General features: G+C 38.4%; 1 protein-coding gene across 2 annotated transcripts; it reads left to right on the top strand.

The window, feature by feature from the left end:
- Positions 1-523: 523 nt before the first annotated feature.
- Positions 524-6,751, top strand: LOC119795898 (hydroxycarboxylic acid receptor 2-like). 2 transcript variants are annotated; one of them, XM_038304137.1, is made up of 3 exons: positions 524-888; positions 1,812-2,136; positions 5,035-6,751. In XM_038304137.1, the coding sequence occupies exons 1-3, from the start codon at positions 728-730 to the stop codon at positions 5,497-5,499; spliced, it is 951 nt and encodes a 316-aa protein (XP_038160065.1). In that variant the 5' UTR covers positions 524-727; the 3' UTR covers positions 5,500-6,751. The 2 variants fall into 2 exon arrangements, with proteins under 2 accessions (XP_038160065.1, XP_038160064.1); XM_038304136.1 differs by having other exon boundaries at positions 1,812-2,217; positions 5,035-5,814.
- Positions 6,752-12,694: the final 5,943 nt, after the last annotated feature.

The following is a 12,694-nucleotide window of genomic DNA, read 5'->3' as shown; positions in this document are numbered from 1 at the left end:
ATTCTATTATATTTATATTCTATTTTGTATCTATTTTGTCTTAACATCATGTTTTTATAATAACTTGTAAAGCACTTTGTGCACCATTTGGTTTGTTGAAAAGTTTTGGCTCATATGTATATGTTTTATATTAATTACTATAAAAATTATTAATTATGATTATGACATATGTGCAATTTTATTTACTTTAGAGTGGCTAAAATTGGCGTTTATATGATGCTGTATTTCCCCTAAACAACAGTGGATTCTCCGAACATATTAAAATTCAGGTTCCGCCAACTTACAGCTGAATCCTGAAGGAATAACAGCTTTTTGCTTCAATTTCTTAATAACAGGAGGTTTGACACCTCTTGGCTGGTTAAGTCACTCTCCTTAAACCACACCTCCAACTGAAATATGTGTTCATCCTCCGTCAGGCATCAGCTGCAGCCTTGCATAAATAGAGAACACACACTCAGACTCAGACACACTTAGAGAGGTATCGTCTCCTCCACTTTGTGCTGCATATATCTGCATATATGTGTGTTTCTTCATTATCTTCTGGCATGATTAGGAGATGATCATCTGGGTCTAACAATCACTGCCAGGATATCTGAGGGGAACTGTTGAATTTATCGGATAAGTAGGAGAGAAGGAAACCAGCGTCTGCGGGGGAGAGGATTTACAGCCAGGAGCAAAGTGGAGATAAAGGATCGGCTTGGGCTTTATTATTGCAGAGGGAAAATAAATGGCTAACTATTCTTCAACTCAGAATCACACTACAGGGCTAGAGGACCACTGCAATGTGCCAAATAACAACACATACAAAGTCTTGTCCTGGGTGATGGCTGGAGAATTCATTCTGGGTCTACCTCTTAACCTCTCGGTGCTCTACATCTTCATCTTCAGGTATCACTACCTTATTTGCTTGTTTTATTCTACATTCATTTCTATTAAATACAGCAGATAAGTTTTATAAGATCCTTTTTCAGAAAGTTTGCAGAATTTCCAACCATTATGGTTATGTGTAGACAGAGCCTCTGATTATCAGAGGTTAGACTGAGATAACAAACTTAATGCATTTTAATCACAAAGTATTAAAATATGCACTGCAAAAAATGGAAATCTAAATAAGTCATTTTTTTTCTTAAAACCTGTGCGTGTGTTCTTTGATGAAGGAGGTAAGTGAGACACTTTGCCAGTGGAACAAGACATTTTACATTTGAAATAAGAAAAAACAACTGCATTGTCTTATTTCACATGCATATTATCTAAATATCTTATTTTAAGAGTAAAAATACTCATTCCATTGGCAAATCATCTCCTTTATCTACTCAAATTAAGGGTAATTTAATTCAATTTTTCAGTTATTTCTAGATCGTTTTAGCAGTGTGTCAGCTTTTACAGGTTCAAGACTGTGTGATGTAAAACTAGTTTAAGTAAATTATTAAAGTATTATGTTCAAGTCATGTAGTTGATTCTAATCAGTGGTTGTCATAAAAATGTTTAAATGTCAAACTGCATTTTAATGATGTCGCCAGATAAAAGCATGTGTTTGCATTACGTGACATACAGACCTCAACATCTTTGATTGAGATAATACATTTCCTGAGCACTTTGAGTGCAAACAGAAACAAAGAAGCAATTTTGATTTAGAAGAAAAACAATCAAATTGAATTAAATAAATGTTTTTGCAATATAAAAAAAATCAGCATTTTCTTCTTAACAAAGCAAAAATACCAGGAGATCCAATGAATATTTTGTGTAGCTTTGAAAAGTTGCTCTCAGGATTTTGGTTCTACTAAATGTTTTGTTAATGCTTCCTTTTTTAGGTTCAAATTCTGGAAGAACAACAGTGTGTTCCTCTTCAACATTGTGGTTGCTGATTTTCTGCTGGTGGCCTGCCTTCCTGTTAAGATCCACCACTATCAGAATCAGGTCAGGCGCAGCGAAAATGAGACGGTTTGCACCCTGATGCTCTTCATGCTGTTTCTCAATCGAGGGGCCAGCATCGCCTTCCTCATCACGCTGTCCCTGGACCGCTACTTCAGCGTGGTCCACCTTGGGAGGAAAAACTGTGTCAAGGTGTTTAAGAAGTCTCCCCTGATCTCCGTGCTTATATGGGTGTTCTTACTGCCGCTTACCATCCCCACGTTGGTAAGAAGCTTTGATTGCTGCAACAGCCTTGGCCGATATATGAGTAAACCTTCGGAAAAATTGACAGACGCCTTTAGAGAGGTATGTTTCAAGAGTAGTTTAAAACTTGTCTTGCTCTTGTGTTCTTACTCGTTCACTGGAAAAATGATCTAGAAATAAGTGAAAAATTTCTTAAATTTAAGTGTATTTACCCGTGATTTAATAGGCAAATGAGATAGTTTGCCAATGGGATGAGTATTTTTACTCTTGAAATAAGATAATTCGATGAAATACACTGGAAATAAGACAATGCAATTGTGTTTTCTTTTCGTAAATCTAAAGTGTATTGTTCCATTGGCAAAATGTCTCATTTATCTCCATGATTCACGAACTTAATGAACTTATTTTAAGAAAAATTATTCGATTTTTTCCAGTGTTTACTCTGATTTCTGTAAACCTGCTTCCTTTAGAGATCAACTAATCAGTATTATTACCTTCAGAGAGTAAATTCCAGCTGTTCTTTGAAAGCTTCTGAGGTTTGTTGAGAACATTAGTGAAAAAAGAGCATGAAGAAAACCAAGAAATAAAGCAGAAAGAACAGGGAGGAAATTATATTCTAAGAAAAGACTTGAGGATTTTACAATTTCTCACAGATTGTTGTTCAATCCATCCATTCCTCCATTGAAATGGAAATTTGTCACGTCTTAAAGCAGCTGACGCTGCTTTGGTCAGAAGATAACAAACTTAACATGTGTCTGAAAAGCATTGTGTATAAACCTGAATCAATCGACTCTACAGTTAAACATGCTGAAGTAAGGATTCTCTGTAGCAGGGACCGGGAAGATGGCGGTCATGTTTGGCTTAAGGTTCCTAACCCAGATGCAGAACACACTGAAGCAGGAGAAAAGTTCAAAGGTTTATAGAGATGACTCTGTACAGAGAATAAACAGATCCAGGGGTTAATCAGATCCAGGACTGATCTCGAGTGGGTTCACTGCAGAGGGGGACAGAGGAGTTAGCAGATGTCCAGGTAATTTGCAGGATGTGAGTGAGCAGGACAGTACCTGTTCTGGAGTTTGAGCTTAGCGGCTGAGGGGGGGAACCTTGAGGGTCCAGAGGCTGTCGGCAGGCTGAGGGCTTGGTGGAGGCAGAGCTTGGTTTGAGTGTTTGCAGATCACAGATTTGAATTTCCCTTCCAGATTCTTCAGAGAGCGGGCAGGCAGGTCTTTGACCGGAATGATTCTCCAGGGTTCTTTCAAAGATCAGACAGGCAGATTTCCAACAGAGAAACCCTTCAGGGTTTCTGGTTTCAGGCAGGTTCAACCTGGGAAGCAGAAAGGAGAAATCAGATCAGGTTCAGGTTTTCAGGGAGTCAGAGATTCAGACAGGCAGGTTGGCTCAGGCTTGCTAACCGTAACTGGCAAACACTCTGGCACTGGAGAGACGTCCTCTGCCTCCTTAAATACAGATCCCCTAATGAGCAGATGAGCGACAGGTGGTAGCAATCAGCTCCGGTTCCAGGAGATCTAGTACGCCCTCTGGTGGAGAAAGTGGACAGACCTCCAGATCCCAACAATGGCAGCAGTTTGTCAAAAAACATAGTTTCATCTTGGAGAACTAGACTTTAATAAACAGTCAGAGAGACTATGGAGTCATTTAGGTTAGAGTCGCCCTGTCAAAATCCAATCAATCAGTCCAGCTGAAAATTAGCAGCATGACTTAAAAACTGATGTTCATAGATTCTCCCAAATCTGAATCCACTCTACAAAATGAAACATGCCAAGATTAAAATCTCTGCAGGTTTAAATATGCAAAGATTTCTTCTTCTACAAAGCATGTTTTCCCATCGACATTAAAAAGCATTGAATTGAAAACTTTTTTTTTCAACCAGTTCAACAAGTTTGATTTCAAGTATGTCCATCATGATATGAGAAAAGGGTAGAAAGTATGTAGGTGGGCAGGAGCTCCAGTATATCCTATGTTATAGAACTTCTACAAAATTTAAAATGTGCTAATCACACTGCAAAATTATCCATCTACTTAAGTAATTTCTTCTTAAAATAATTGCATTTTTTCTTGAATTGAGGAGGAAAATGAGACAATTTGTCCATGGAATGAGACAACTTACATATAAAATAAGAAAAAACAATAGCATTTTCTTATTTCAGGTGCATATTATCTAATTATATTATACTAGGATTGAAAATACTCATCCCATTGGCAAACTATCTCATTTACCTACTCAAAACAAAGGTAAATACACTTAATTTAAGAAATTTTTACTTATTTCTAGATGATTTTTCCAGTGCAGCTTTAATTTTCATTAAAAAAAAATTATTATAAGGGAAAAGCAATTATAAGATCGTTTAACAGGAATAAACCAAAGGAAATGGGAGTCAGCAGAGGCATGTGAAGACATACCGAAAGGTTAAGGTCTAAAATGAATGAAGTACCAATAGATGCAAACACACATTGAACAACAAGCTTTTTCTAAACAGATAAACCAGATGCGTAAAATAATCAAACATATCTGGATTAATATCCATGTATCCAGGAACAAAAATATAAGCTAGATGAACAGTTGGAAGGATAGTGTTGAGTTTTAACATTCAGTCCTTCATTTAAGTTGACCTGCAGCTATTTACATAAACCCAGTGCCTCTCAAAGAAACAGCCCTTCATTTCATTAATTATTACCTACAGGAGTAAATCTTTCCACCTCACTAACAGCTTGGCACACTATTGCATTTCTTTAAGAATCAGCAACCACTTGTATTTTTCCACTTTTCTTTATTTCTTTTCTATTAAAGCAAACTTTGGCATCTGTTTATCTTTTTAAATAGCAGATACATTTTGCAGATCGTCACTTTGCACTGACATTGCCACCCTAAATAATCAGCCTTATCTTTGTTTTTTCCAGTTTGTCTTCTTCTCTCAGATCATTATCCCATTCAGCATCTTGGTTTACTGCACAACTCGAATCGTCAGTCGACTAAAGAGGAAGACGGTTGGGGATAAGGCCAAGCTGAGGAGAGCTGTGTTTGCTGTTCTTTCTGTCGCCGTCGTCTTCTCCGTTTGCTTCCTGCCCAGCACAATAGCACGAGCGGTGTTATTGATAGTACGGTTGAAAAACATGCAAGACACAGAGAACATAGTGGTCCAAGTGTTCGACACTCTCATGGTTTTGTCCTACCTCGACTGCTTGCTGGACCCACTGGTTTACTGCTTTTGTAACTCAGGGTTTAAGGTTGCTTACATATCTACTTTCTTCCCTCCGGTACTTAAGAACAGATTGCTGAAACCCGCCTCTTACGTGCCAACAACTACAACCACAACTCTTAACTCGGCATCTAAAATCATTCCTTTACAAGTAGTGCAAAAATGATCATTTCATTGTATACGTATCTCAAAAAGTGGGAAATTGCTGTTCCACCCATACAGGTGCTTTCTGAGAAGCAAAGCTTTAAGCATAAAGAGAAAAAAAAATAATGACCACAACCCATATTTATCTTAAACAAAAGTTGTTTTTAAGTTGAAGTTGTAGAAAAGCAACTCATACAGCACGTTTCAGGAAAGTGACCTATTTCTATAAAAGGGAAATTGCTCATTTTAAGTAAGGAAAATTATCTTTACTTATCAGAAAATGAAATTTCAAGTTCGAGGAAAGGATGTTTCTGTTAGGAACATTACTCTATTTCAAAACAAGAAAAAAATAAGAGTTATGTTTCAGGATGTAATCTTTTAAATTCCACTAAAGAAAATTTCTGGATATCACCTTTTAGTGAAAAATAACTCAATTTTAAGGAAAATAGGAAAAAAGAAAGCTTATAGTGACAGATACAGAACCTGTTATATCTCAGAAAGTAACCAACAAGTTTTAGAAAAGACAACTGTGCATCTCAGAAATTAATTGTTAGAAACTTAAACCTGACCACTAAAGTTCAGAGAAAGTAACCATTAAGTTCCAAAAAAGTGACATAACCACACAACCTGTGAATTTTAGAAAAGTAATCTCCAGCAGGGACTGAAAATTGACTTCTGAGTTCAGGAAGGTTAGGAAAGTTACCAGTAGGAGCTAGCAGAGTTCCATATATCTGTAAGGAATGTTTCGGGGAATAAACCTGATAAAAAAAGGTTAAATAACCTGTAAGGTTTTGACTTGTTTTAGGCTTTGCATTACTTAAATCCAGGTTTGACTATTTTAGGAACAATTTTGTTTTGTTGTCTGGTTAGACCTATCTGGTCTACTTTGTTCTTTCTTTGTTTTGCTGCATGTTGTGTGGCTGAATAATTGTATATATATATATTGTATATACGTATGTATGCATTAGCACTTATATTTATTTGTATTTGGTTCAAACCAGGGGTGAAGCAGCTAAGAATGTTTAATCTTCATGTCAAAGAGCCCAGCTTAGTATTTAAATGCTGCTAAAACTTGAACTTTTTCCCTAACACTGTATGTTGTCTCCATTTGCAGGGCTTTAAACAGACTTCGCCTCTTTCTGTTTCAATTCACAAGCCTTCCAGTCGCTTTATTTGACTATTGCCATTAAACCTGTTGTTGAATCTGTTTCATTTGTCAGCCACAACTATAAAAATGTAAGACCAGGAATTTGAAAGCTTTAATAAAGCTTGTTTTTACTAAGAGAACTCGTTATTTATCATTAGTTGTGTTCAGTCTATCTAAGTGCGGATTTTTGTTTACAGATGCTGTAAAAAAAAACAACCCACTCAGGAAGGAGTGTGGGAGTTTTCTAAACTACCTTCCATGTTCTCCAAACACTTGACAATGAAAAACCTTGATATTCTCTTTCCTCGCAAATTCCAGATGTTGACACATCCTTCCCGTCTCTGTGGGCTCAAATTTCCACTGTCTATGCAAGAAATTGCAAATGTTTGTTTGGACAGTATTATGTGTGATTACACTTTGTTTCTACTGTTGCAATAGTAAAAGTGAAGGTGCCAGATGAGCCAAGCAAAAATATCAACATCAATTAAGAAAAACTATGACAACAAAAACAGAGACAAGTACAGTATTACAAAAGGGAAGAAATTATTAGATATGTGTAATTAGCTTCATTCTCTAATTGCTGTTAAAAACAATGCAAGGGTTACTTAACCAGCCTAGCAGCAAAAAAATAAACAAAATAATAATTATTATGATAATAAAGATTAAAAAAAGGGTGTATTTTTTTTCTAAAAAGATCTAGTTTTACCCTGAGCAAGTTTAGAGAAAACTTTCAGTTAAAATGTTGGTTGTTGCAGATAAAACATTGAAAATAGTGAATGTTCTGACTTAAAATGATCGTTGCTGGAAAAAGCCAAAGGTCTCTGCACCTGAATATCTTAACAGGTAAGTTGGATCATTTGCTTGTACAAAACTATTGGATATTATTTCCTACTGACTGCTGCAGGATGGTTAGGCTTATTTGCAAAGTTCTACTGCCCTCTAGTGGCGAGATTCCAAAAACATTCATATTTTACTCAAAGAATAGAAAAAAAACAGTGTGTGTGTGTGTGGGGGGGGGGGGGGGGGGGGGGGGGGGGGGGGGGCTAGAATTCCACTGAATGGTTGATTTTGTGATTGATTCTGTTGAGGAAGTCAAAAATATATAATTTATTACAAATAACAGATATTTACAGACATTGTATGAAAAATAAATCACTGTCAGCACTTCAAAGTGCTCAGAATATAGGTTATTTCTTCTATAGAATACAATACAATAAAATAGGATAGAAAAGAGGACAGTCTGGTGCGACAGTGAAAAACGTAGACAGAAGACACACAGACTAAATGACAACAATAGAAGTGAAAAGGTTAAATGCCTGTTCAATTTATCAGTCATCTGGCTGAACCAGAAAGAGTTAAAAAAAAAAAAAGAAAAAAAATGGGGGGAAAAATTAAGCTGTTAACATAGATAGAAAAACAGCAAAGCATAATTAAAGAAACAAACACTTGGAAAGGGAGGAAGTTTAACAACTGGACCGTTTATCCAGATGGGACCTGATCACAGAACTGTGCTGTAATTTACTGAGGATCTGATGGCGATTGTCTGTTTCAGTTACTTCAAGACCAACTGATTGATAGAAGCAGGAATATAGACATCATTTTATATATATATATACATATTTAATTCAATTCATTTTATTTCTATAGTGCAAATTCACAACACGTCATCTCAAGGCACTTTACAGTTCACTAGATCATCCAGTCAAATTGATTCAAAGTTTTCTATCTAAGGGAAACCAGTTGATTGCATCAACTAATTTACACGGATGCAATTCCTCACACTAAGCATGCTTGTAGCGACAGTGGAGAGAAAAGCTCCCTTTTAACAGGAAGAAACCTCCAGCAGAACCAGGCTCAGTGTGAGCAGCCATCTGCTGAGGCCGACTGGGGTTCAAGGAGACAGAAGCAGAGATACAAAAAGCAGCTGTAAAAGGCGGCCCCGTCCAGGAAACACACAGCCAGGCAGACGAGCTCTGAACCAGCTCCCATGTCAGAGAATGAAGAGAGCACATCCAGCCTGTCACAGTCAGAGAAACAGGACTACACTGAAAAACAGGCTGATCTCCAGCATCTATAAACAAGGGCGTTGATGGCAGCAGCACAGCTGATGTTTCCCTCCAGGATGGAGTCCCTCACTCGTGAACAAGACCCTAAGACCCCGAGAACCATGGCCTTGGATTATGAGGTGCTGATCGTCATCCTTCACACTTTGCTGCAAACCAACCCAGTGCATGCCAAAGGTCCGGGTTTGATGAGGCCAACAGGTCAACATCATCAGCAAACAGCAGAGAGGATATCCTGAGGTTCACAAACCTCTTGTCCCTGGCTGCGCCTAGAAATTCTATCCATAAATGTAATGAACAGAACCGTTGACAAAGAGCAGCCCTGGCAGAGACCAACATGCACCGGGAACAGGTCTGACTTACTGCCAGCAAAAGAAAACCAAGCTGTGGTCATACAGAGAACGGACAGCTATTAACAAAAGGCTCCGGACCCCAGATTCCTGGAGCACCCCCCACAGGGCACCACGAGGGACACGGTCAAAAGCCTTCTCCAGATCCACAAAACACATGTGGACTGGTTGGGCAAACTCCCACGAACCGTCGAGCACCCGATGAAGGGTATAGAACTGGTCCAGTGTGCCGCAACTGAGACGAAAACCACATTGTTCCTCCTGGATCCAAGGTTCCACTATCAGCCTGATCCTCCTCTTCAGCACCCTGGAGTAGACCTTACTGGGGAGGCGTAGGAATTTGATCACTCTGTAATAAACCTGAATGCGTAGGGACGCTACCCTCTCACTCACCTGGGGGAACTCTAACATGTCTGACGACGAAGATGGGGGCAATGAGCAAGGCCACCCCAGCCTCTCTCCTGGTGATGGGATCCGCAACCCAAGCTGTGCGTAGAGGTGAGCCCAACTATGTCCAGCCCTTACCTCTCAACCTCTCGCACAAGCTCAGGCTCCTTCCCCCCCAGCGAGGTGACATTCCATGCCATCAAGGCACCCTGCCCCCAATAGGTGCTCGCATGCAAGCCCCAACCCCAGGCCTGGCTCCAGGGTGAGGCCCCAGCCACGCCATACCAGGCGACGTCACACTCCATGGTTTGATTCTATCCATAAGGGTCTTGTCATCCGGGTTCAGTTCATTTAGTACAGGGGTGTCAAAGTGGTTCCAGAAAGGGCCGTGTGGCTGCAGGTTTTCTTTCCAACTAAGCAATAGCTCACCAGACTCAGTCATCTCATCATGTGAGTCCAATCTAAATATGATGACTTGATGAGATGGCTGCTGCGCTCTTGCTTAGTTGGAAAGAAAACCTGCAGCCACATGGCACTTTCTGGAACCAGTTTGACACCCTGATCTAGTATGATGCTAATAAAACATTTTTAATATTTAACAATAAAATTCAACTGCTTGCATCAGAACCCCAGGTTGCATGTGAGGACATCTTGTCAGGTTTGGAGGAATAATCTAAAAGAAAATCAGTTTTCAGGGGGTTCCAGTGTTCCTCCTGCTCCCCTCTAGATCCACCCCTGATGGTTGCGACACTTGCTACAACCCCACGGAACCAGAGAACTAATAAAACTGAATCTGGCTGATGGAGGAAGGAGCATGTTGTTAGATTAATATCATTTCGATGATTATTAAAAAATATATAAAATGCTGATAAACTTTGACAATATGGATGCTTTTAAACATGCTTTTTCAACATAAGTTTTTTTTCCAATTTAGAACTGGGACATCTTTTATATTTTAAGCTGAGTTAATTTGGAATGTTTCATAATAGTATTTAAAAAAAAAAAGGTTTCAAAATGTAATTGTTTCACTTTAAGATGTCTGTTTGTTTCTGCTCGAGGTTGAACTTCAGTTGTCATATTTTAAAATCAATACAAAATTCTTAGAATGTTATGCCCAATAAGACAAAAAAAAAAGCTGATTTATGAAGTTAAATGGATTTATGTTGCAATACCCCCTGGGAGGATGTTGGTTGCAACACAATATTATTAATGAATATTGTAAAAAAAAAAAAACAGTCAGATGTAGTTACATTTAAATGATATGGGCCACTAAGAGATAAGTGTTAATTTAATCTATTAATAAATGGTCGGTGTAGGTCTAATTTCACTGAGTAGATGAGAGAGAATATAAAAAAGTGCTGAAACCGTCCCCAGTCTCTTGCATTGCCTCTACCACTTTCTAACACACAATAAAAAATGTGGCATTGCTCAGTTTTTCTGTTCAGGATTGTTTTCCTGCTGGAAGGCAAACATCTACCACCGTCTTAACTTCTGCAACCTCAGGCTTTCTGTCCTGTTTTTATCAACTATCTAAATTCTGATCAGCTTCCGTTACCCTTCTCAGCAATAGTCTCACCGCAGCATGATACAGCCACCACCCTGTTTCCTGTTGGGTATGGCGTGCTGAGGGCTCAGAAGCTTGATTATTATCTCAATTGAAGCAGCAGCGGGGAAGTCCCACCCTGCTTATTGATCTCCGCTGCTCCTGCAGAACGACACTTCGATCGCCTCTTTTTATGGAGCTATCCCAGACTCTCCATTTTGATAAAAAAAATTGTGGTTTTAATGTGACAAAGAGAACTAATAGTTCTGCAAGCTTATAAAATAGGTTGGATGAGAAGATCTTTAATTAATTGTGAATAAATACAATTAAAAGCTGCTGAAAATCTGCAACGTGTGATACCTTAGGGTCAATGAACCTCTGCTGAATTTAATTTTATATCAGTGGTGCTAGTAACTGTAGAGGGCGCTACAAGCTAAATAATGGATCCTCTACATGTTTGGTAGCATGTAACAGAGGTATATATGAGAACAAAAATGACCAACATGAGGAAATTATTTCTGATTTGAGTCTAAATAGAGGATTGTTTTTAAATAAGCAGCAAAGAAGCTTAATATTTTTGGATATTATCCACACTGTTCCATAAATAGTGCTCCAAATCAGCTTCCAAAAACCAGTGGAGCTGCTGGTCCAAACCAACAGAGGTCCAAGGTGGCTCTGTGCCATTTCCAAAGAGACTTGTCTCTTCCTTCTTTAGCTGTGTGATGTTGAAGCCAGGCTGCAGAGGGCCTGGCGTTCAACGCTTTCTCCCCCGCTGGTGTGTGTGTGTGTGTGACTCTGTATGTGTGAGTTTGCATGTTCTACTATCCAAACTCACACATGTGCATGTACTGTGCAAAAACACACATGCTTGGAGATGAACAGTGATGACAGATGAGGCCTGGACAGGAACACGGCTTCAAGCAAAGATCAGAGGAAAGAGGTCATTTCACAACACGGGCACATAAAACACTGAGGAGTAAAAACTCTCTGCTAGGATTAACAATAAATCATCAATATGCCTAGTTTTCATATAAATATATTTAGATAATTCCCATATAGAGGCACAGCATTCAATAAAAGCAATTAATTCCCAATCAAACAACGTTGTTAATGCATTCAAGAAGAGACAGTTGATCAGATAGAGGATGCAGGCATGAAATGGTCTACCTCAGACTTTCATTTGTTCACATCAATTATTTACCCTGCAAGAAACATTTTGTTCTGGAAAGTCTTCAATATTTAACTGACAAAACCCATATGAAGTGAACCACCTCCCGTCACTGCGTGAGACTGAAGATGATCTACAAAGATGGAGGAAACTATCCCTCACTTGTATTGGTTGATTTTCCAACCCAGATTCCAAACACAAAAAATAATATAAAATAAATCCCCGTCTATTCCATCATCTTGATAATTTTTCTCTTTAAAGAAATGTAATTAAATTCCTATGTGAATGTAAAGTCATTAGAGTTTCTATGGAGAATAACGGGGAGATTATGACTGCCCAGATAAAAAAATAATAGGATTTATCTGATCTACATCGGAGAGGACATCTGTCCTCTCCGATGTAGATTATGTTGCATCTCCTAAAATAATAGTGACTTTATTTATAAACATAACTCTAGGAGCAGAAAAAACAGAAGAAATAACCATGAAGAAGAGGTTCATCAACGTAGCTTTTTGTTTTGGGAAAAAAAAACATTTAAAGCTACAGTGTGTAATAATTA

The sequence above is a fragment of the Cyprinodon tularosa genome, unplaced genomic scaffold (assembly GCF_016077235.1).
Source record: "Cyprinodon tularosa strain WSP-4 unplaced genomic scaffold, ASM1607723v1 ctg526, whole genome shotgun sequence".
Lineage (NCBI taxonomy): Eukaryota > Metazoa > Chordata > Actinopteri > Cyprinodontiformes > Cyprinodontidae > Cyprinodon > Cyprinodon tularosa.
This window is presented reverse-complemented; position numbering and strand designations above follow the sequence as displayed.

Bases quoted from the DNA above. Each gene is read 5' to 3' on its own strand.
- LOC119795898 (XM_038304136.1), top strand. From the start codon at position 728: ATGGCTAACTATTCTTCAACTCAGAATCACACTACAGGGCTAGAGGAC. The intron at 889-1,811 runs GTATCACTACCT...TTCCTTTTTTAG, and splicing joins CTCTACATCTTCATCTTCAG to GTTCAAATTCTGGAAGAACA. The intron at 2,218-5,034 runs GTATGTTTCAAG...TGTTTTTTCCAG, and splicing joins TGACAGACGCCTTTAGAGAG to TTTGTCTTCTTCTCTCAGAT.